The sequence below is a fragment of the Fukomys damarensis genome, unplaced genomic scaffold, assembly GCF_012274545.1.
Source record: "Fukomys damarensis isolate Sample0158 unplaced genomic scaffold, DMR_v1.0_HiC HiC_scaffold_32, whole genome shotgun sequence".
Classification (NCBI taxonomy): Eukaryota; Metazoa; Chordata; class Mammalia; order Rodentia; family Bathyergidae; genus Fukomys; species Fukomys damarensis.
The window spans coordinates 33747785-33770038 of NW_022900944.1; the positions used below are offsets into that span (position 1 = coordinate 33747785).

At 49.4% G+C, this 22254-nt stretch overlaps 2 protein-coding genes across 6 annotated transcripts; both read right to left on the bottom strand.

Annotated features, from left to right (window-relative positions):
* Positions 1-7988: 7988 nt before the first annotated feature.
* On the bottom strand, positions 7989-18694 carry Nob1 (NIN1 (RPN12) binding protein 1 homolog). 5 transcript variants are annotated; one of them, XM_010612356.3, is made up of 9 exons: positions 18573-18694; positions 18321-18453; positions 16646-16776; positions 15115-15186; positions 14282-14410; positions 14010-14195; positions 13149-13246; positions 11367-11487; positions 7989-8442 (listed from the first exon to the last, which is right to left on the bottom strand). In XM_010612356.3, exons 1-9 carry the CDS (start codon positions 18633-18635, stop codon positions 8173-8175), a joined length of 1203 nt encoding a protein of 400 aa, XP_010610658.1. In that variant the 5' UTR covers positions 18636-18694; the 3' UTR covers positions 7989-8172. The 5 variants fall into 5 exon arrangements, with proteins under 5 accessions (XP_010610658.1, XP_010610659.1, XP_010610657.1 ...); XM_010612357.3 differs by having other exon boundaries at positions 11343-11487; positions 16646-16725; positions 18573-18690; XM_010612355.3 differs by having other exon boundaries at positions 11343-11487; positions 18573-18689.
* Positions 18695-18731: 37 nt separating this feature from the next.
* On the bottom strand, positions 18732-21775 carry LOC104854087. Its single transcript, XM_033757903.1, has 3 exons — positions 21254-21775; positions 21007-21096; positions 18732-18892 (listed from the first exon to the last, which is right to left on the bottom strand). Exons 1-3 carry the CDS (start codon positions 21663-21665, stop codon positions 18732-18734), a joined length of 663 nt encoding a protein of 220 aa, XP_033613794.1. The 5' UTR covers positions 21666-21775.
* Positions 21776-22254: the final 479 nt, after the last annotated feature.

The following is a 22254-nucleotide window of genomic DNA, read 5'->3' on the forward strand; positions in this document are numbered from 1 at the left end:
CGACACCTGCAAGCCCAGACACCCCAGAAAACCACAAGACCCCTCTGTCCCGAGACAAAAATGTCCCACTCCTCCCCTGCCCAAACCCCCTACGAAGTTTCACGTCACCCAAGGCCCTGGGATCCACAGTCTTGTCACCTTTGACCCACCCGCACCCAGACTGTTTTTGCCAACTGTTGGTCTCGTGCCTCAGTTTACCCTCACTGGGAACACAAAGGGCAAGTTCCAGCGTGAGGCTCGTCGCGTGCAAATCATCGTAGCACGGAAGAGGGCAAAGAATTGGGTGCGGCTGATTTAGGTTCAGACTCTGCTGAGTCACTGTGACTCCAGGGAGCCTTGCTCCGCGGAAATGAATTACTTCACTACCCTCTCCTTTTTCTTTCTTTCTTTTGTGGTATCGGGATCGAACTCCGGACCATATGCTTGTGAGGCAGGCAGGGCACGGCGCCACTGAGCTAAGTCCTGGCCCTACTTTCTCCTCTCTGGAGGTTCAGATTCAGTGCAGAAGCCCCTTGTCTGTGTTAATGCCGGAGTCGTGCATGGTGGAAGTAATTGAAGGCAGGAGCTAGGCAGGGAAAGGCTGGTAAGGAGAGAGGCGCCATGTGGGACTATGACAGTCAAGGCAGGAAAGCTTAATGATTTTACCTTTAAACTTTAAAGCCATGAAACACAACAGCAAAAAGTTCAAGTCTATAAAGTGAGTAAGGGAGGGCTGGGGGTTTAGCTCAGTGGCACCTCGCCTGCCTCGCAAGTGCAAGGTCCTGAGTTCGAACCCTAGTACCGAGAAAAAAAAATCTCTGTAAGTGAAAGTTATGATACGGCTGGGGATTTAGCTCAATGGTGCAGCCACCTACCAAGCGCAAGGTCCTGAGTCCGATCCCCAATAAATAAATAAATAAATTTTACGGTAAAATTATCCGATGGAACAGAGATGAGATACTGTCAAAAGTGTAAGAACTTTTAAAATGATAAATAACCAAAAGAATTACAAAGGAGGAAAAAGGTGGGGAATACATAGGGCACTTACATTTTACCTCTGGTGCAGTATTTAAGGAGATCTAGGAAAACTCAGTCATAAATTTTCTTTTTTTTTTGGAGGTGGTAATAAGGGGGAATAAATGCTATTCCCAAACCTGCTAGATATCCAAAACTCCAGTTCATTTTCTCTAAAATCAAAGAATGAATTCTAGGAACAAAAGTTAAGAGCAGCAGCCAGGTGTGGTGGTGCACACCTGTAATCCCAGCACTCGGGAGGCCGAGACAGGAGCATCGCTGTGAGTTCGAGACCAGCCTGGGCTACACAGTGAGTTCCAGGTCAGTCTCAACTACATAGTGAGACCCTGTCTCAAAAAAACAAAACAAAACAACAACAAAAAAAACAACAAAAAAAAAAAGAGCAGCAAAAATTTGAGGAAAAAATAGAAAGCTTCTGTGTAAGAGAGACAGAAGGGGGACCAGAAAATGGGTTGCCTGCTCACCCTGTTTCATGGGACAAAGCCATGAGATGAGGCAGGTTCGAGGTGGGACAAAACTATAGTCAACCAGTAAGTTTACAAGTTCTTTTTTTTTTGTACCGTGCACTGAAGTTGGGACACTGCACTTGTGAGGCAGGCGGCGGAACCACTGAGCTAAATCCCCAGCCCTACAAGTACTCTTTTTCTGAAACAGACTGTAAGGTCGGACTGAGGACGACAGACCACCAAGGCAAGCAAGGTCTAAGCCACATGTGATGAGTTTACTGCCACATGGGTGCAGGTGGGCCAAGGGCAAGGAGGCCACTGGCACTGAGGAGGGTACGAGCGGTTGGTATGGGGCACTTTAGGTAGGAGGGGAGCACTGGTCAAGAGGGTGGAAAATTTTAGGGTTCCATGGGTGATGGGCCTGGGGCCGGCTGATAAACGGGGTGGTGGTGAGAGCAGCAGGGGCGCTGCTGGCGTGTTATCTCTGCGCTCCTGTGGATGTGGGTACTGGGTCTCCTTGGGCAGGGTCCGACTTGGGGGCCATCGCAGACCTCAGTCCTGAGAGTAGGTGTGAACTGGGCACCACCACCCTCAGACAGAAAACAGAGAAAACAGTGTCCTCGAGGCCTCTGTGCCCACAAGGGAGCAAGCCAAGACCACCGAGCCATGAAGTTTTGTTGTCTTCATTATCTAGTGTAAAAAGCAGGACCAGGAGAATCCTCAGGAGTCCCCTGTCCTCTTCCCAATGAAAGAATACAAACAGCCTCATTAGTCCCCTGCTAATACACAGTGTCCGTGTGTGCGGCTGCTGCTTTGCACAAGCAGGTCCCCAAAGCCCCCTTGCTTTCCTCTGAGCTGCAAATGATGGGCTTGGTACTTCAGCTTGGAGCCATTCTCGGCCCTGTCTGGGGACCTGGGACACTGTTGTCCTCAGTGGTTCCTGTGGATACCAGCCAAGAATCCCTGGAGGAAACGGGTCCTGGGTGGTGGGGAGAAGAGTTTCTATAAAGCCTGTCCTTTCCTGCCCTCCCGCCTCCATCACTGTCACACAGGATGTGCCCCAGTGTGCGGGACTTCCTGTGCCGGAGTGTGTCCTGCTGGAATGCTGTCGTGTCCCTGGATTCGGTCACCTCCTGCTGGGTTTAGAACACTGTGCTTCAGCTGGTTTCTCTTTTGCATTGGCTTCATTTGCAGTGAAGGGATTTCATCTCAGGTAGGAAACTTAACCGTGATGCAAGGTTGTAGAAGGCAAGGCATAGAAGGGACCCCATTGTTCACGCTTAGTCCTTTCCAGCCCTTTTGTGTGAAAACACAGGGACTCATTTGTTTTTCTTTTTCCATTTTTTTGGTAGCAGGAATTGAACTCAGGACCTTGCACTTGACACACAGGTGTGGTATCACTGAGCTACATCCCCAGCATTTGTTATTTCTTTCTTTTTTTTTTTTTTTTTTTTTTTTTTTTTTTTTTAGATAGTTGAGACTGACCTGGAACTCACTATGTAGCCCAGGCTGGTCTCAAACTCACAGCGATCCTCCTGCCTCAGCCTCCTGAGTGCTGGGATTAAAGGCGTGCACCACCATGCCTGGCCAGCATTTATTTCTAAGGTCAAATGAAAAGTTAGTTAGCAAAAGGTGTTTCCTGCCTCTTGATTATTTTCTCCATGCTGGTATGAATCAAGCGTTCAGTTCCAAAAATGTGTGAAACCACGCCAGCTCCAGCCAATGAACTTCACATGTATCTGAGGATGAGCCACACCCCATCCAACACTTCAAGCAGAAACAACCTTTAGTAAATTATGTGCCACACCCTTCCTCCTCATCCAGGCCCGCAGAATTGCAATCTCATCACTGCCTTGATTCTGGTGGTGGTGGGGAAGGTTTTACATATAAGAATCACCTCAATTATAGGCCCAGTGGTCCGTGTCTGTAATCCCACCACTGGGAGGCTGAGGCAGGAGGATCACAAGTTAGCCCAGCCTTTAGTGACTGAGGCCCAGGATCAAAATAAATGAGAAAGGGCTAGGCATATAGCCCTGTGCAAAGGCCCTGGGTTCAATACCCAATAGTGGAAAATAATTTACCTCCAAATATACAAACACACCATGATCTAAACATGTTGAACATCTTCATTCTAGATTTCTTCCTGTGCATAAGCTGAGTAATTATATCTAATAATTTGGGAGCTGCTATTATAGAATCCCAGCTTTGTTTTGTTTTTTTCTCTGTACTGGGGACCAAACTCAGGGCCTTGCACTTGTCAGGCAGGCACGGTGGCACTGAGCTACATCCCCAGCAGCCATTTATTTGCTCAGTGTGGGGACTGAACTGAAGGAGCTCACGCTTACCCCAGTGTGTTCCATCACTGAGCCACAGCCAAAGCCCTCAAACCTGCCTGGCCTCTTCGTGCTGGGATTACAGGTGTGTGCCACCATGCCTGGCTATAATTACCCTGAAAGTTAAATATAGAACCTGATCAGAGTTGTTTTTTCTGTTGTCCCATAAAATTTTGAAGGTATTCAGTCTCATTCCTTTCCCCTGTAACATGGGCGGGGATTTGTGATTACCTCAACCCATGAAGTGTAGAAGTAAAGCTGCTTGATTTTCAACTCCAGGCCTTATAATGTAATAGGTTCTAGCTGGCCATGGTGGCGCAAGCCTGTAATTCCAGCACTCAGGAGGCTGAGGCAGGAGGATCGCTGCAAGTTCGAGGCCAACTTGAACTAAATAAGGAGATTGTCTCAAAAAAGGGGGAGGCCTTTAGAAGGTTTTAAGCAGAGGTCACTCACTGTGTTGGACTAACTAATGGTCCACTTGGAATGCCTAGCTAAACTGAAGTAGCGTGGCCTGGGTGTGGAGGATCCATCCGAGGATTGTTACCAATAGCCATAAAAAGAGATCTGGAGGCCCGGGGATTTAGCTCCGTGGTTCTGCTGCCTGCTTTGCAAGCGCAAGGTTCTTAGTTGGATCCCTGGTACCAAACAAAAAAAAAAAAGCTCTAAAAGAGAACTGGAGGGGAAGATCTTGGCCTGTTGAGTTTTCAGAAGTTTGCTGTGGTTGATTTTCCTGATGCAAAGTAGGCTGTTCTCATTGGAGGAGGAGCTCAGGACCGCAGGGTCGCTGGGAGTGGCTGTTGTTTTTGTCAGGGGAGATCTGACCTTCACGGTGAGCATCACATTCTGGCTCCAATGTGGCTCCCTCAGCCTGACGGCACAGATCCTTCACCCACCAGTGCAGGTTTTCTGGCTCCCACCACTGGCCTTTGGCCCTTCCAGGTGCACATCCTCAGTACGGACAGGGAGACCCTGCCGTGGGCTCTAGGACACTGGCTGGACGTGTGGAAGACATTGCCTTGGACTCTGCCTTCAGCTGGACTTGTGCCGGACACTGCTGGGACCAGGCCCTCAGCTGGATTCTTTGGGCCTCTAGTATGTGGCTAATCTCTTGCACTCTTTTGCATTTGACTTTCTGGGTAATCATCATAAAGTAATCCTATAAATTACTCTCCTGTAATTAGTGCATTCCCTTGCCAAGACTCTGACTACAACACTCAAGAGTAACAGATTTCCTGTCCCTGTGCTTACCCCACTCCATGCTGGGATCAAACCCAGGGCTGCATCCTAGGTAAGGCCTTTACTGTCTGAAAGGTACTTCTGAGATATTGCAAGAATCAAAGTCATTCTGCTAAGAGTGAACAGATATAAAAGGCCCACTGTTTAAACCATCAGGTCAGGTGTGGTGGCTTGAACTTTATAGGGAAAACTTGTCTTAAAAAAACATAAAGAAATAAAATAACCATTAAAAAAGTCTGGGCTGCATTTTGCCTAGGAAACAGTACTCCAGACCTTCCTGAGATATGCACGCACTTCTCAGGACACTGCGGGTAAGTGTGCTTCTGCCTCAAGGCAGGGAGCCTGAAGAGAGCTTAAAGGAAATCTTCCCTTGGTTACAACTGGTGAGGGCCTGAGTCCACAGCTGGGTTCCCACCCTTTCTCTGCTCTGCCTCTCCTTGGGACTTTAGCTGTGTGTATCTAGTGATAAGGAACAGCGCAGTGTGGGGCTGAAAGGCTGGGCGTGGTGACCCACGCCTGTGACCCCAGCACTCAGGAGGTTGGGGCAGGAGGGTTAACGGGCGTTCCTGCCGGCCTGAACTACACTGTGAGACCCTGTCTCAAACAAAACAAAACAAAAACAAGTAATAGTGTGGGGCTGTAGGTCAGCAAACCACAAAAGTAACATTTACATTTACCTTGGGTTTTTCGTAAAATATTTATTGGTCCATTTTAGATACACGTAATGCTCATGATAGGGAATTTGCACCTGAACATGACCGTCTTGCTGCTTTTTTCCCATTCCCCTCCCTTCAACCCCTCTTCTCATTTACAAAAAGCTGTTTCCCTTTTTTCTTTTTCTTGTCCCTTCCTTCCTTTCGCATTTACCTTGTTCTGAGTGTTGCCTCAGGCCAGGGTCTTGGAAGTCTTAGACTTCTGGTAGAGACCCTTTCTTTTTTTTGTTGTTTTTTGTTTTGTTTTTGGAGACAGGGTCTCACTATGTAGTTGAGACTAACCTGGAACTCATTATGTAGCCCAGGCTGGTCTCAAACTCACAGCGATCCTCCTGCCTCAGCCTCCTGAGCGCTGGGATCATAGGTGTGTGCCACCACGTCTGGCATAGACCCTCTACTTCCTCTGGGTTCTTGCCCTCATTCAGCAAAGAACAAATGAGCACAGCCAGGCTGATTTAAAAGATCCCCTGAGTAGAGAGGAAGCCCTCTGCCCCAGAAGGAAGACGTCAGATCAAAGTAGAGCAAAGCACAGGTTTACTTGTATGGTGAAGGCAGGGACAGAGCTGTCAAGCAACAAGCTGCCTGGCAGGGGGAGCTGGAAATGAGCTTCTCAGGATGGTGTCTTTGCTCTGCCCATTCTTGGGAGGGGGTCTTACGTCTGGGGGTTTAGCTCAGCGGCTCCACCGCCTGCCTTGCAAGCACAAGGACTGAGTTCGATCTCCGGTACCAAAAGAAACCCAACAAAATAAACTTCATCCATCAATCAGGGTCTTAGCCTTGCTTGCTGGGGTGAGCTCTGGTTCATGGAGTTTTAGGGTTTCCAGTGTAAGAGTCCCTAAAAGTAACCGCACCTGCAGAGGTTTCACAAAGGGCAATTTCTTCTAGTCAGCAGGAGGTCAGGTCTCTAAGGACTGCCACGTCAGCCACATTACGCCCTACGGCCCTAGCTAGCTCCCTGCTAACAGACCCTACATGAAAAGGCCTTGGGTTCTGTTCTCAGCACCAAATAAATAATGTTCCTGAAGTGCTTGACTGCCAAAAGGAAAAAGACGGATGAAAATGTGATGTACATTGCTGCTTTTTACTACAAAATTTAATCATGAAATATTGAGTTTTTATGTTTTGGTACCGGGGATCGAACTCAGGACCTTGTGCTTGTGAGGCAGGTGGAGGTACCACTGAGCTAAATCCCTGGTCCTTTAATTAGATATTTATGACATTTTTGCAAAAGAAAAAAAGGACCTGGATTGTCATCAGAAAGAAAAATGGTAATACAGATCTTGTTTTAGGGTAGCAGAAGAGGGTTAAACTTTTGGTGTTTCTGTGTGTTTTTCTTTTTTGGTACTGGGGATCCAGTTAGGGACCTTGCACTTGCTATTGCAGTTGAGACAGGGTCTCACGATGCAGTTCAGGCTGGCTGCCAACTTGACCGTGATCCTCCTGCCTCAGCCTCCGGAGTGCTGGGATTACAGGTGTGCGCCACCACGCCCGGCTCTGAAATGTAGTGAGTGGAGAGTGAAATGCTGAGACATAATAAAGCTGGGTGCTGCTTCTATTGCCCAATTTCTCTGCATGTTTGCTGTTAACAGTATGAAGCGATGGAGAAGGCCAGCGTGGGCTCCCTCCAGCCCCCAGCAGGTACCTGAGTGTAAGCCTCACACACCCAGCATCCCGCGTGCTTTCCAGTCTCCACCAGGACATCTGAGAATTAAGTCAGGGACTAGGCTGAAATCCTGGCTGGCACCCCTGGGCCAGCCATTTAACCTCTGCTGCCCCTGGACTGCTGGAGTCAACAGGGTCCGCACTCGGGACCTCATCAGGGATGCACTGGGTTACTGCAGACGACTCTGTAACCCGAAGGGTTTGAGCTGGCAGCTTTCACATCTCTAGGCCCCGCTAGGGACTGCTTTCCCGTCTGAGCACACGATCGACAGTAATCTCCCAATGGCAAACTTCCTGGCGTCGGGAAGCACCTGCCTCACATGTGCAAGGCCTTGGGTCTGATCTCTAGCACTGCGAAACAAACCTCCTGAATTAGGCAAGGGTACTCTAGGGAGGCAAAAGGCCATCCTTTCCTTAGCAGACGCACATTTAAGTGTGTGCGTGTGAATGGTGTGTAGAAAAAGAAAGCAAGGAGAGGAGACGTTACCCAAATAAGTGCAGATGAAAGGATGCACTTAAACCCATGATCCTCAACTTGCCTGCAGGGGACTGAAAAAAAAGGTTGAGAGAAAAAGGAAGTGGCAGTCTGTGGTTTTATTGCAAAATACTATTATAAACCCGGACACTTGACCCCGGGGCTCCAAGGCACTGCTCCCTGCTCTCGCCCGATCCCCTCCTGTGCAGGAGTCGCGGCTCTGGAAGGACAGCTGAAGCCCAGATGCTCCAGGGAGGGAGACACCAGTCCGGCTGCCGGCGGCAGCTCGCACTTCACCTTTTCTTCACGAACTTCTTCCTGGAAGCATTGGGATTTAAGCGTCTCCTCCCGGCTCCCAGGGTGCTGTCGCGGACCTGCAGGGTGGCCGAGCGGCTGCAGATGTCGTTCTCTGCAAAGGGAGACACCCCGGCTATGTAGTCGGAGGCGAACACATCGGTCTTCTGCCGGGCCTTGCGGGACAGTCGCAGCTGCGGGAAGCGCTGGTCCTCCGTCAGGTGGGGGTTGGAGGCGTATTTGCCCCCTTTCGGCATGGGCAGCGGGTACTGTGGGGAGACGGGCAGCGGTCAGAGGGGCTCGGCACACACTCCCCCAGTGCCAGCAGCACCAGGCCCCTGAGGGACTGCAGCCCCAATCGACCAATGGAAAGGAAAGCACAGGGCTGACCACACCCCCTCGAACACGAGTGACAACGCTGTGTGCGGTGGCACTGAGTTCTGTGGGAAGTGGGGCTGGGGCGGGAAGGAGAGGGCTACGCGCAACCTGGGGCGGGCTGGAACGGACGTGGTGAGGGAGGATCGGAATATCATCTCAAACAGTACTGGTAGAAACGGAAGGAACATGGGGCGTGGTGACCTACGCCTGTAAGCCCAGCACTGGAGAGGCTGAGGCAGGAGGATCACTGTGAGTTTGAGGCCAACGTGGGCATACAACCCTATCTCAACCAAACCAAACCATACCAAAACGAAAGGTCTCACTATGTAGCCCAGGCCAGCTTGAATTTGTAGCAATTCTGCTGCCTCAGCCTCCAAGTGCTGGGATCACAGGCGTGTACCACATGGTCAGGAAAAATAAAGAGAAAGAAAGAAAAACAAAAGAGAATTAACCGGCATATTAAAAAGGACAAAGAAAGGCTGGGGACTTAGCTCAGCGGCACCGTGCCTGCCTCACAAGTGCAAGGTCCTGAGTTTGATCCCCAGCACCACAAAAAAAAAAAAAAAAAAAAAAAAAAAGAAGGCAGATCAAAGGGGCTTACACTGGCCACACATGGCACAACTTGAATCTCAAAATGATGGCTTTAATGGCTTTCATCCCATAGGTTAAAATGAGAGTTCATCAGACCATACTTACATAGAAGGAATAAAAGGAAAGTTTCTCAGGCTGGGGATCTGGCTTGGTGCCACCGGCTGCCTCGAAAGCACAAGGACCCGAGTTTGATTCCCCATACCACAAAAAGGGGAAAGCTTCTCTGTAGGTAGATGCCAAGTACTATAGTCAGAAGGCCTGATGGATTTAGAAAATCATTATTTGAAGGCTGGGTATGGTGGTACACACTGTAATCCCAGCACTCTGGGAGACTGAGGCAGGAAGACTAAGTTCGAGCCCGGGCTAGGCAACTTAGTGACTTAGCAGAACCCTATCTCAAAAAGGGCTGGGATGTAGTTCAGTGATAAGCCTGGGTTCAATCCCAGTACTGCTCCAAAGGAAAATCACCAGTTGGCAACATCAACCAGAACATCTTTCCATAAATAACTACAAATAACTTTCCAGTTGATTAATCTGTCAAAAGTCAGCTTTATCCAAGTGATCACAGTTAATAGCACCACTCAGGAGGCTGAGGCAAGAGGACTGCTGCGATTCTGAGGCCAAAATGATCTACACACTGAGAACTTGACTCAAAAAACTAAAAACAAACAAAAAACTCAGTTAATGTCACCAGTAAATTGGGCAACATCATCACAGCCACTGAGAAGGGTACAATGTGATTTCTTGGGCTTTTTTTTTTTTAGACAGGGTCTCACTGTGTAGTTGAGACTGACCTGGAACTACGTAGCTGAGGCTGGTCTCAAACTCACTGCAATCCTCCTGCCTCAGCCTCCCAAATGCTGGGATTACAGGCATGAGACACCACGCCCAACTTTCTTGGGCTCTTTCTGCCAAAAAACGCACAGCCTAACTCTGCCTGAGGACTACCCCAGCCCAGCTGAGGGACAGCGCATGAATTAGCTGGCTGAGCACGTCAGGGTTGCAAAAACAAGACTAAAAATATGACCATAGCTTACAGGCTGCAGCGACCAATGCGACCCAGAACCCTCTCTCCAACGGGCAATAAAAGAGCAGGAACCAGCGGCAAGTCTTAAATGTCGGCTGGCGGATCACACGGCAACACTGAGGCGGTGCCGATGTCTGGATTCTGATGATTATAATGTGGTCATGTAAAGTAAGTGCGGAAGGGCAAAGGGCCATTGTGTGAACACTTCACTTTCAAATGCTTCAGAAAAAATAGACGGATTTAGAGAGGGTCATAAGCAAGCACGGCAAAAGATGAACCCAGAAAATCCGGCTGGAGGGGAAATGGGAATTCTTTGTCCAACTTTTGCAGCTTTTCTATAAATCTTAGATCATTTCAGAAGAGGAAGTTAAAATTCTCCTGCACTAGTGGTGCATCTGCTACTTGGGAGACACCAGTGCCATGGCCATCACCATCACTTTTACCAGGCACAGTGGCACATGCCTATTGTACCCTGGGAGGCTGAGGCAGGAGGATCACAAATTCAAGCCCAGTCTGAAAGGTTTTTTTTTTTTTAATTTTACTTTTGTTGTGATTTGTGTGTGTGTGTGTGGTACTGGGATCAAACTCAGGACCTTGTGCTTTCCAGGCAGGTGGCAGCACCACTGAGCCCTGGCCCCTAAAAATTCAATTTTTTAATTTAAAAATGTTTTTATTTTTGAGAGAGGGTCTTCCTATGTGATTCGGCTGGCTTCAAACTGATGGTGACCCTCCTGCCTCAGGAAGGGTTACAGGCATGTACCACCACACCCTGCAGAAAAAAAACAACTTTTTTTTCCTTAGTACAGGGGAATGAACTCAGGTCCTTTTGCTTGCAAGGCAGGCAGTGGCACCACTGAGCTAAATCCCTGGCCCCCAAAAAACTTTTTAAAAGGGCTGGGCATGTAGCTCAGTGCAAAGGCACTGGGTTCAATCTCTAGGACCATTAGGAAAGAAAAATCGCTTTCACACCCATCTTCCGGGTCTACTTCTCTCCCAAGTCCTCGAAATCCCCAGCTGGATGCGGGCTCCCAGGCAGCTCCTGCCCCTCCCTCCGACTCCTGCACAGACGCAGCCCACCCCGGGCTCCCAGGCCTCCCACACAGCCCCAGGCAGCGCTTCTGCTGCCCAGGCCCTGTGTTCTGGCAGTGGTGGGGACACGGGGACACTACGCACCCGGAGGCCTCGGGGGTTCAGCACCTTGGGGTTGCGGGAGAAGAGCATGTGCAGGGTGCCGTCCTCGCTCACGGTCACGGCCACTTTCTTCAGTGTCTTGTTCCCACAGTGCGCGCAGAACACTCGGCTCATGTCAGACGTGGTCCTGGGGGACAGGGAGAGGCTGCGTGCTGGCGCCGGGGCTGGGCACAAGGAGGGCCACGGCCTCCAAGCTGCGCTGTACCCACCTTTGGGTTTTTTTTAAATATATTTTTTTGATAGTGCTAAGGACTGAACCCAGAGCAGGCTGAGCTACATCCCAGTCCTTTTTACTTCTTGAGACAGGGTCTAAGCCGCCCAGGCTGGCCGCAGTTTGTGACTGTCCTGCCTCAGCCTTCCTACCAGCTACACACCCAAATTACACAAAGGTCGCCTGGCCTCAGGCCAAGTGAAGATGTAAGTCAAGTGCTGCTCCCTTTCTCACGGGGAAGAAGAAAAGGAAAGATGGAGAAAATTAAATCACTGTGAAAAATGAGAAGGAATTTGTGACCCTCAACAACTTTCCTGAATACCATTAGCCGGCGGCCTACAGGTTTAGCGAGACGCCCTGGCCGGGACCATCTCCCTTTCACACCCTGCTCCAGGCCAGCGGTAGGGTGCAGACAGAGGGAAAGCTCTGGACGGCGCTCTCTCAGGCACAGGAAACACTGAAACCTGCCGTGGCTGCGGAGCAGTAAAAAGCTGCTCCTGCCCAGGGCCACTCGGTCCCTGTCCTTCAGGAAGGGGATCTGTCACCAGCTCCCGAGGCCTTGCTCTGTCACCTCGAGAATGACCCCCGGCCTGAGGAGCCGCCTTGGGGTCCTGCAGGAGGGACAGCGGCGGATGGGCTTCTAGGAAGTAAGGTGCCCCACAGTGGGGCGCGGAGGCACTGAGCAGCGAACTGCAGCAGGGGCAGCAAGGCTGGGCCCAGGAGGCCCTTGCCACAGGACGGGAGAGTTTCAAGCCTTTGGGAGAAGGCGGCCCCACCCGGCCCACACTCCGGGCTGGGGAGATACTGATCCTGCCTCTGGCCTAGCTTGTTCTTCACAACACCTGCCATTCTATTTCAGACTCTGGAAGCTGGGCGCATGCTGTATGCTTGGAATTCCGGTACTCAGGGGGCTAAGGCAGGAGCATCCTGAGTTTGAGGCCAGCACAGAATAGACAGGGAGACACTGTCTCAGAAAAACAAAATTTAAAATAAAAAGAAATGAATCTGAATCACGGAGAAGGTCATCATCTTAGCAAAATCGCCCAGGTAGCAGAAGGAATTCAGAGGTGAACGTGTGCCAGAGTATGGTAGTGCATGTCTGCAACTCCAGGACTCTGGGAGGCTGAGGCAGGAGGACCAAAGTTCAAGCCTTGCTCAGGCAACTTAGCAAGATTCTATATGAAAATAAAAAAGGGCTGGGCTGAATCCCTAGTACCACGAAAACAAACATAAAATCAAAAACCAACAACTCAGGATGATCACCTGGTGTCACCAACAATGTCACTCCCAACTCTTTCCTCTCCGCCCCTACCACCTACCCACTCTGTTACTCCCAAGCAAACCTGGACACCACTCCACCCACGACGCTTCAGTGCCCTGTCCCAGAACCCGAGTCCACAACCCCACAGCCCTGAGCTAAGGTGGGCGGCCCTGGCAACCTCCGACCCGGGGCTTCAGGGCGCCGGTGGACAGAGGAGGTCCACGGCGGGACTTCTCTTCTCTGCAGCCCTAGCGAGGCAGCCAGGGCCTGTGTTCTCAGCAAGGGGAGGGCCCGGGGCTCGCGGCGAGCTACGCACTTGAAGCAGCCGTGGCAGCGCAGGATGGAGCTCCGGGCCTCGCGGATCAGCATGCCGTCCACCGCCAGTACGTGCAGCCCCATCTGCAGCAGGACGTTCTGCAAGCAGCCAGGGACGCACACTGAGGTGGGAGCCGCGAGGGGCTCCGCACACCCTCACTTGGCTCCTATGCCTTAGCCTGGCTGGAGAGACTCCTCCTGGGAGGCCTCTGAAGGACACAAGGACCCGGGTCCCTGTAACACAAGGACTGAGGCCTGTGCTCAGCAGAGGTATTCGCGTCATTGGGGGAACAGTCTCTTTTCTGGGCTGGAACCCAGTCTGCTTTCCCATGTTCCTAAGTGAGCCCGGCATCACACACTGAGAAAAGCATCAACTGATCATAACATCAAAGATGAACACACTATACACATTCTGTCACCATATCGTATGACCGTCCAGCCTCACAACTGTTAACGCCTGCCTGCTATGCTTGTGTCTAGCTGTCCCCCAAAGCCTCATGTGTGCGAAGCTGGGATTAAGGGTGTGTGATTACTAAGTTAGCCCACTGACTACTGTGTCATGGTTCTGGGTAGGATTAAGGGCGTCCCAGCCTGGGGAGTGCTACCCACCCCAAGGGCAGGAGCCTGGACAGAACGTAAGGGACAGGGAGGGTCACGACACTCGCTGCTCTGGCCGCCTCCTGCCAGGCCATGGACGGTTTCTCCTCTTCGATGGCCCTCGGCCATGCTACCCTGCCTTGGAGCCAGCTAAGGACTGAAAGCTCTACACACTGTGAGCTGAATAAACCTTTCCGCTTTTAACCTGGGTGTTGGGTGCTTTGTCTCAGCAACGAGAAAAGCACTAAGATGGCTCCCCACCAACCTGCATGGCGAAGTCTGTAGTCACACAGCCAACCCGCACATCCTGTGGGACGTCGCCCTTCTCCAGCTCCCGCTGGATCTGCCCGATGTTGCTGGGGGTTATCCAGCCTCCCCCGTCGTCACCACTGCCTTCGCCTTCACTTTCTTCAGAACCATCACCTTCTGCCTCCTCGGCCCTTCTGTCAATCTGAAACAGAGTTCACCGTCCAGTCCACAGGAGCAGTGGAGGAGCTGCTGCACCGTCACCGAGGGGACTGTCAGCCAGGGCCTTACCAGCAGCTGCTGTAGCTCATGATCGATATTAGGCAGAGGGCTCCTCCAGAATAGGAAGGAACTGAATTCTGGGTGCTCGGGCTCGCGGGCCGGAACGCCACAATGTACTGTTTCCTGAGGGGCCTTATGCTGAGGTGAAAAGAAAGAGTTACTTATTTTTGAGACAGAGACTCGCTGTGTAGTCCAGGCCGTCCTTAACTCACTATGTAGACCAGGCTGGCCTCGAACTCAAGGCAATTCTCTGGTGCAGCCTCCAGAGAGCTGGGACTACAGACGTGTGCTTGGCTTTTTTTTTGTGGTCCTGGGGATTGAACTCGGGTCCTTGCACTTGCAAGGCAGGCAGACGAACCACAGAGCTAAATCCCTGACCCTTATTATTATTATTTTTTAAATAATAATTTAGAAACCTAAAAACCAGGGGAAGTGGGATGTGAGGGGAAAGGAAATAAGGGAAAAGAAAAAATATGAAAAAATGGAAACAGTCTTTGTAAATAGGGAGGAGTGAAGGGGGTGAAGGGAGGGCAGGGGTATGGGGAAAAAATAAGAACCAAGACCTGTCATGTAAAGGTACAAGATCCCCATGATGAATGGAACTGTATGGTTTGCTTTAAATGTACCAATAGACTTAATGGGGGAAAAATGCAAAATATGTATTGGAAAAAACCAAAAGCCTGAACACCAAAAGTCATGGGTGAAACGACAGGACATACACGTCAGGTCCGACGGGGCGGGACAACTCATACAGTGGCCCAGGGAGCATGCGGCGCTGTGAACAGAAACCCTGGGGGCTGAGGGTGGCAGAGTCTGAACCACAAGGTTCATTTAGGGGTTACCTTGGAGGGGAGGTGGAAGCCAGAAATGTGTAGAGGCGTTTCTGGGTGCTGAATCGAGGAGCTCACTCGAACCTTTAGGGGGAAAAAGTGCCAGGTGTGAACAAGGTCAGTTAGTTCTCAAAGAGGGAGGGAATTAGGAAAACAAAACCCTCAGTACTGCCCCCTGGTTACTGAAATCAAAGATATCTACTGTTTAAAAACTTAGAAAACATTTTTTAAAATGATATTTGGTGAAACCAATACTATTAAATATATATATATATTTTTTTGCTGTCACACATACAACTGTAAAACCTGAAAGTATTTTGGTTATCGCCTTAGCGTAAATGCCTCAGAGAAGAATTACTGAGTCAAAGGATACCTTGTGATTTTGGTGGGTTTTTTTCGTATGGGGGACTGAACTCAGGACCTTGTGCCTGTGAGGCAGGCAAGGTGCCACTGAGCTAAATCCTGGCCCTACAAGGATACCTTGTTTAAAAGCAGTTGTGAGCCTATAATTCCAGCAATCTGGGAGGCTGAGGCAGGAGAATTGCAAATTTGGGCCCAACCTGGGCAATTCAGTGATCCCTTGTTTCAAAGAATAAGAAAGGACTAGGGATGCAACTCAGTGTGAAGGTCTTGGGTTCAATCCCTAGCACCACATGCATGACACGAATGAATGAAATCTTGAATTGCTGGATGCCAAATGGAAAACCAGCTACACTGAATTCAGAAAGCCAGAGTCAGTTTACATACAGCTGTCGCTTTCACAGCCCCCAGTACCAAAGCACTGTGTGACATGCACACATGTGCTTTAGTTTTGTTCTTTTTGGATGGAGGACTTTAAACCTGACTGAAAACAAGGGCAGTTCTCAGTGTAAGGATGTGAGCCCACTGCGATTTTTTTTTTTGGTCCCCAGGATCAAACTCAGGACCTTGTACTTGTGAGGCAGGTGTGGTGCCACTGAGCTAAATCCTGGCCTGAGGTTATTTTTTTAAAGGACTGATCTTTCACTTTTTTAGTTTTTTGAGTTAGTCTTGCTATACAGGCTGCCCTCAAATGTGGCGATCTTTCTTGCCTCAGCCTCCCAAGTGCTTGGATAACAGGTGTGCACCAGCAAGCCCACCGTATTGATCTAAAGAGATAAACCTCTAACATGTGTGAGGCTCTGGGTTTGGTCCCCAGCAAGGCCAAATATATATATATATAGAGAGAGGGTGGTGGGAAGAGGGGGAGAACCAAAAAATATCTACTGGGAAATAACATATGTCCAAGTTAGCAATACACAGGGCTGTGGCTCACTACAAATGGAAATAGATGACAGCTGGGGGGGGGATGATGGGGACACTGCGTCTGCTATACCATTCCCTTTATTTTTTTTATATATTGGAGAGTTTAAAAGAAAAAAAAACTCTGGGCCGGGGACTTAGCCCAGTGGTTCCGCCGCCTGCCTCTGCAAGCAGAAGGACCTGAGTTCGATCCCCAGTACCAAAAAAATCACAAAAAACAAAAAAAAAAAAAACAAAAAAAACTCTAACATTCCTGGTTTACCTTTTCCGGCTCTTGTTTTAGGTGAGACACCCCAACAAACTCCGCTTCCAACTGGTAAGTGAGCGCCAGCACCTGGATATCTGTGGCAGAGAGGCTGGCATAGTCTCCAGTTTTTTTTGAAAACTCAGTCACTGTGAACAAGATACTTTCAACTTTAGTGAGGATCAGAAAAACAACAGAAACTTGGATAGCGGCAATAACAGCATCAGAAGAACCAAGAGAAAGACAATCAATACCCTAGAAAGTGTCAACATTTCCTTACTCCTTTGACCATTTCTACTCACTGTTGAGAATCTGCATTCTCCACCCCTCAGCTTCCTGGCTGTTAGGGACTGCTTAACATTCTTATCAAGTACAGATCAAAGAACAGAACAGCAGGGCCTGGTAGTGATTGTGTGCAATCCCAGCACTCCGGAGGCTGAGGCAGGAGGACTGAGGCAAGTTCAGGGCCAGCCTCAATTTCAGAGGAGACCCTGACTCAAAATCAAACCAAACAAACAAAACCAAGTGAACAGAAGAAAAAACCACTGAAAGTTAACATGTTTGTGTCGGATCAGAATTTTGTATGAAGCTGTGGTATTATGTTAGAACAGAAGCGCTCTCCTCTTCCAGCTCTCCCAGCTCTCAAATCCTTGGATTCTAAGTGTAACAGTTTACAATGACAATGGCAACATATTTGGGACCCCTCCTGTCTCTCCGGAGCTATTCCTATTCCCCAGTTTACACTGACAGCATGGATGGTCACATTTCAAAATAGAATGGAAAATTAATTCAAACACAACTGTAGTCTATGAGGAAACAAAAATATTCTATTGCTTTGTGATAAACCATGAAGTTTCTGAAACATAAAAAAAATGTAAATCTGTGCTTAATACACAGTGCCAGCCGTTACTACTGTGTTCACTGAGAATTGACAAATGAAATTTTCTACTAAGAGAAAGATTTCTTCTACAGTGGCACCAGGTACAGTAATATTGTTCTCATTTCTTAAAAAATACAAGCCTCTAAATTCTAAAACATTCTAAACCACTGACTAACAGTTGTTCCTGGAATCAGTGACCTGTTTCCTAAAGAGACAACACTGACTTTTCGGTCTAAGGAAAGGGCTAAAACCATCTTTTCCTGCGGCCGGGGATTTAGCCCAGTGGCGCGGTGCCTGCCTCGCAAGCGCAAGGTCTGGAGTTCCATCCCCAGGACCAGAAAAAGAGAAAACGGGAAAAACATCTTTTCCTGGGTTGAAGCTGGACTCTATCCAAAACAATCATCGACCCAAGGAGTTGGGGGAAAATAGAAAATGTGGCTTCTTCGATTTGGGGTCGGGGTGGCAGTGCCTTGGGACCGAATCCAGGGCCTATGGAAGAAGGTGGGAAACTATCACTGTGTTCTTTTACCCCGACCACACTCGTCTGTAACATTTACTGCCTGCTTACAGAGCCCTAGACACGATGTCAGCTGACATTCCTCATGTAACTCCGCAGCAACCTCGGAGGTCTACCATTTTTGCTCATTTTACAGCTGAGGCCCAGAGTCGGAGTGACGCCTACGAGGGCAAACTGCTGGGCAGTGGGAAGGCCCGGCTGGAAGCTCCCAGTCTAACGCGCCCTGTCTCTAAACGATGCTCTGACAGAGGCCCCAGCCCCGGCTACCCCGACGTCGCCGCAGCGGAGGCGCTCACCCAGCCGCACGTACTCCGGGAGCGGCTCCCTGAACCGCAGCTCGTAGGGCAGGACGGCCAGGCGCCGGCGCGTGGCCTTGTCCCGAATCTCGCTGACCACCTCCCGGACGGTGTAGATGTTATTCCCGATGTCCTGCGGAGAGACGGGCCCAGCTCACAGTCGCTCGCACCAGGCACCACACCGCCCGATCCATGCGTGTCCTCGGGGCTCGGCATCCCAGACCACACTCGTCTAGGCCAGAGCTCCCATACCTGCAGGGCCGCGTCCCGGAGGAAAGCCCCTGCGTCCGCGACAACGTGCTCCACCGGCGCCATGCCGGCTGGAAAGACACGGCGCGCCTGCGCGCGGAGCTCGCGCCAGCTCCTACGTCTCAATCCAGGCCTCTGGGAACCCTAAATAGCAGCCTCTGTTTAACGGCGCCCCCTGGCGGTCGCAGCCGCAGCTCCCAGTTGAGGGTTGGCCGTGCGCGTGCGCACCAGCGCCACCAGCTCCGGCCGGGAAATGCGGGCGCGTCTGAAGCTTGTGTGAGAACTGGAAGTAGCAGGGTTCAGCATCCCGTCCTTAGTGCCTTCTTTACTTTAAAAAGTAAAACCTGTATATACCCTCACGGTTAAAATTCAGTGAATACAGACACCCTAATTTACTAATTATAGCAATCCTATGGGATAGGTACTATTTTACAGGTAAGGGACAACGATTTAAATCCAGGAGGCCCAGCTGACCTGGACAGGGAGTGGTGGTAACCCGGTAACCCTCAAACTGTCTTGTAGCCAGGTTCTGTAAAGTGTGTTCTGCTCAGTTGTGCATTATGCTGTAGCACTACTATTTCTGAGGAATTTCAGCAATGTGCAGCCAGGGTCTGTCTGTCTTATTTTCATTTATTTATGTATTTGTTTATTTATGGTTGAGACAGGGTCTCACTTTGTCGTGCAGGCTGGTCTTGAACTCACTATGTAGCCCAGGCTGGCCTCAAACTCACTACAGTCCTCTTGCCTAAGCCTCCCGCGTGCTGACACACAGGTGTGTGCCGTCACGCTCAGCTATTGTCTTGTTTAATATTTTCACCCCACTTCTGTAAACAATGCACATAATTTGTTAGGATTCATTGCCATGGTGGCATACACCTGAAATTTCAGCTAGGGAGGCTGAGGCAGGAGGAATACAAATTCCCGGCCAGCCTAGACAATTTAGTAACTTATTAGACCCTGTCCCTCTGCCCTCCCAAAAAGCTGCGATGTAGCTCAGTGGTAGAGTGCTTGCCTAGCATGTGCCAGGCCCCGGCACTGGAAAACAAATGAGACATGCTGAGTTTGAGATCTGGACTGTTACATGCCGGCAAAATTTGGGCTGAATGTTAACTTGAGTCTTTGTTTCTCTTGTCCAAGCATTCTTCATCATAAATTAAATTACCATTATTTGGAGATGATGTGATACTCTACATAGTAGACCCCAAAAGCTCCACCAAAAACCTTCTAGATTTAATAACCGAATTCAGTAGTGCAGATGGATACAAAGTCAACACTCAAAAATCAGCAGCCTTCCTGCATAGGAATAACAAACTCACTGTGAGAGAAATTAGGGAAACAACACCTTTCACAATAGCATCCAAAACAATTCAAAAACTAGGAATCAATTGAAGGAAGGAAGTAAAAGACATCTATGTTGAAAATGATAGCACTTTGAAAAAGGAGATCGAAGAGGATATGAGAAAATAGAAAGATATCCCTTGTTCTTGGGTAGGAAGAACCAATATAGTGAAAATGTACATACTTCCAAAATTGTTATACAGATTTAGTGCAGTTCTTATCAAAATTCCAATAGCGTATTTTATTTGAAACCAGAAGAGAACTGGAATAGCAAAGGCAATTCTGGGGAATAAAAGCAAGGCAGGGCATCATAATATCTGACTTCAAATTATACTAAAAAGCTACTGTGATTAAAACAGCATGGTACCAGCTAAAACACACAGAAAGAAACAAAACCAAAAAACAAACCTGAGGATCAATAGAACAGATTAGAAGATACAGAAACAACTCCAGACACACTCAGCCACCATATCTTTGACAAAGGTGCCAAACACCTTCACTGGAAGTAAGACAGCCTCTTTAATAAAATGGTGCTGGAAAAACTGTTTTCCACATCTGAAGACTAAAACTAGAGCCATATCGTTCACTGTGCATTGAACTCAAATCAAAATGGATCAAAGATCTAAATATTAAAAAGAAACACTAAATCTGCTGGAAGATAGAATAGGTAGAACTCTCCAAGACACTGGTGTAGGCAAAGACTTTATGAACAAACCCCAATCACACAGGAGATATCTCATTAAAAAGCTTTTGCACAGCAAAAGAAACCATCGCAGGAGTGAAGAGACAACGCACGGTGTGGGAAAAAATTTTTTGCCAGCTGTTCTTCAGACAAAGGACTACTATTTAGAATATATAAACAACTCAGAAAACCAGACCCCCCCAAATTTAAAGATCCAATCCAAAAGTGGGCATCTAAAATGAACAGACACTTCTCAGATGAAGAAGTAAAGATAGCAAATAAATATATGAGAAAATGTTTAACATCACTGGTCATTCAAGAGATGCAAATTAAAAAACAAGTTAACCCTTTCACTCCAGAAAGAATGGATGCTATCAAGAAATCAACCAAGGGGAGCGAAACCAACACGTGACTCACCAACCTCCGCCACTGCCGAGGTCTCCGGCCAGTGTCGCTTCCAAGAATCCACAAGGATGGGGAATATCTTCGCCAACCTCTTCAAGGGCCCTTTTGGCAAAACAGAAATGTGAATTCTCACAGTGGGCCTGGATGCTGCCGGGAAGATGACAGTTTTGTATAAACCGAAGCTTGGTGAGATTGTGACCACCATTCCTCCCACAGGTTTCAATGTTGAGACCGCTGGATGCAAGAACATCAGCTTTACCATGAGGGATGTGGGTGCCTAGGACAAGATCCGGCTGCTGAGACGCCACTCCTTTCAGAATACCCAAGGCTGGATCTTTGTGGTGCACAGCAATGACAGAGGGCGTGTGAACGAGCCCACTGAGGACAAGCTCCGGGATGCCGTCCTCCTTGCATCTGCCAATAAGTAGGATCTCCCCAGTGTGAAGACCGCAGCTGCCATCACAGACAAGCGGGGGCTGCACCCTCCATGCCACAGGAACTGGTACATTCAGGCCACCCCTGCCGAGGACTGGACTGGCCGTCCCATCAGCTCTGGAACCAGAACTGAAACAGAACCCCCTTCCCGTCACTTCCTCCTCTCCGCCCTCTGCTTTCTTCTCATGTGGCAAATGTACGACTCTCTGGTCCTGAGTGCCAGAAGCTGTCACCATGGGCTGGTCACCGTGTGCACACCCTGAGCTGTACACGTGCAGACGCAGCCTCAGCCAGGCTTTTATTTAATGTCAATAGTTTCTGTTTCCACTGAGGCAGTTTCTGGCACTCATATGCAGTAGTACTCAGCTTTTTTTTTGTTCCACCGGGAACGCAAAAGTCGTGATGAACAAACGCCATCCACTGCATGGTCAAAGGAGAGACCTGTGGCCTGCCTGTCCTTTGGGTCATGCTCGCACAGTCCCCTCAGGGTGGGCTGGGAGGGCTGGGATGGGGCCATGGGGGCCAGCGTCACCCTCACCCAGTGCAGCTGGAGTAGCAGCCCCCGTTCTCAGTGCTCACTCAGACGCGTGGGCCAACGTCTGTCTGGGTCTCACCAGCAGGAGCAGGGGTACCACAGTCCCAGGGCACCTCACCTCCGTGTGTGAGGCAGCTTCCTCCCTCAGCCTGGAAGGGTCTGATCTGCCATCAGAAAAGAATGAAAAGCATCGTATAGCCGGGGATTTAGCACAGTGGTTCCACTGGTGGCCATGCAAGCGCAAGGACCTGAGTTTGATCCCCGTACCAAAAAAAAAAAAAAAAAAAAAA

Bases quoted from the DNA above. Each gene is read 5' to 3' on its own strand.
- Nob1 (XM_010612355.3), bottom strand. From the start codon at position 18,635: ATGGCGCCGGTGGAGCACGTTGTCGCGGACGCAGGGGCTTTCCTCCGG. The intron at 15,187-16,645 runs GTAAACCAGGAA...TTCCCCCTAAAG, and splicing joins TAAAACAAGAGCCGGAAAAG to GTTCGAGTGAGCTCCTCGAT. The intron at 14,196-14,281 runs GTAAGGCCCTGG...ACTCTGTTTCAG, and splicing joins ATGAGCTACAGCAGCTGCTG to ATTGACAGAAGGGCCGAGGA.
- LOC104854087 (XM_033757903.1), bottom strand. From the start codon at position 21,665: ATGGTGACAGCTTCTGGCACTCAGGACCAGAGAGTCGTACATTTGCCA. The intron at 21,097-21,253 runs GTAAAGCTGATG...TTTTGCCAAAAG, and splicing joins AGGCACCCACATCCCTCATG to GGCCCTTGAAGAGGTTGGCG. The intron at 18,893-21,006 runs GTGAGTCACGTG...TTTAAAGTAAAG, and splicing joins CTCGGCAGTGGCGGAGGTTG to AAGGCACTAAGGACGGGATG.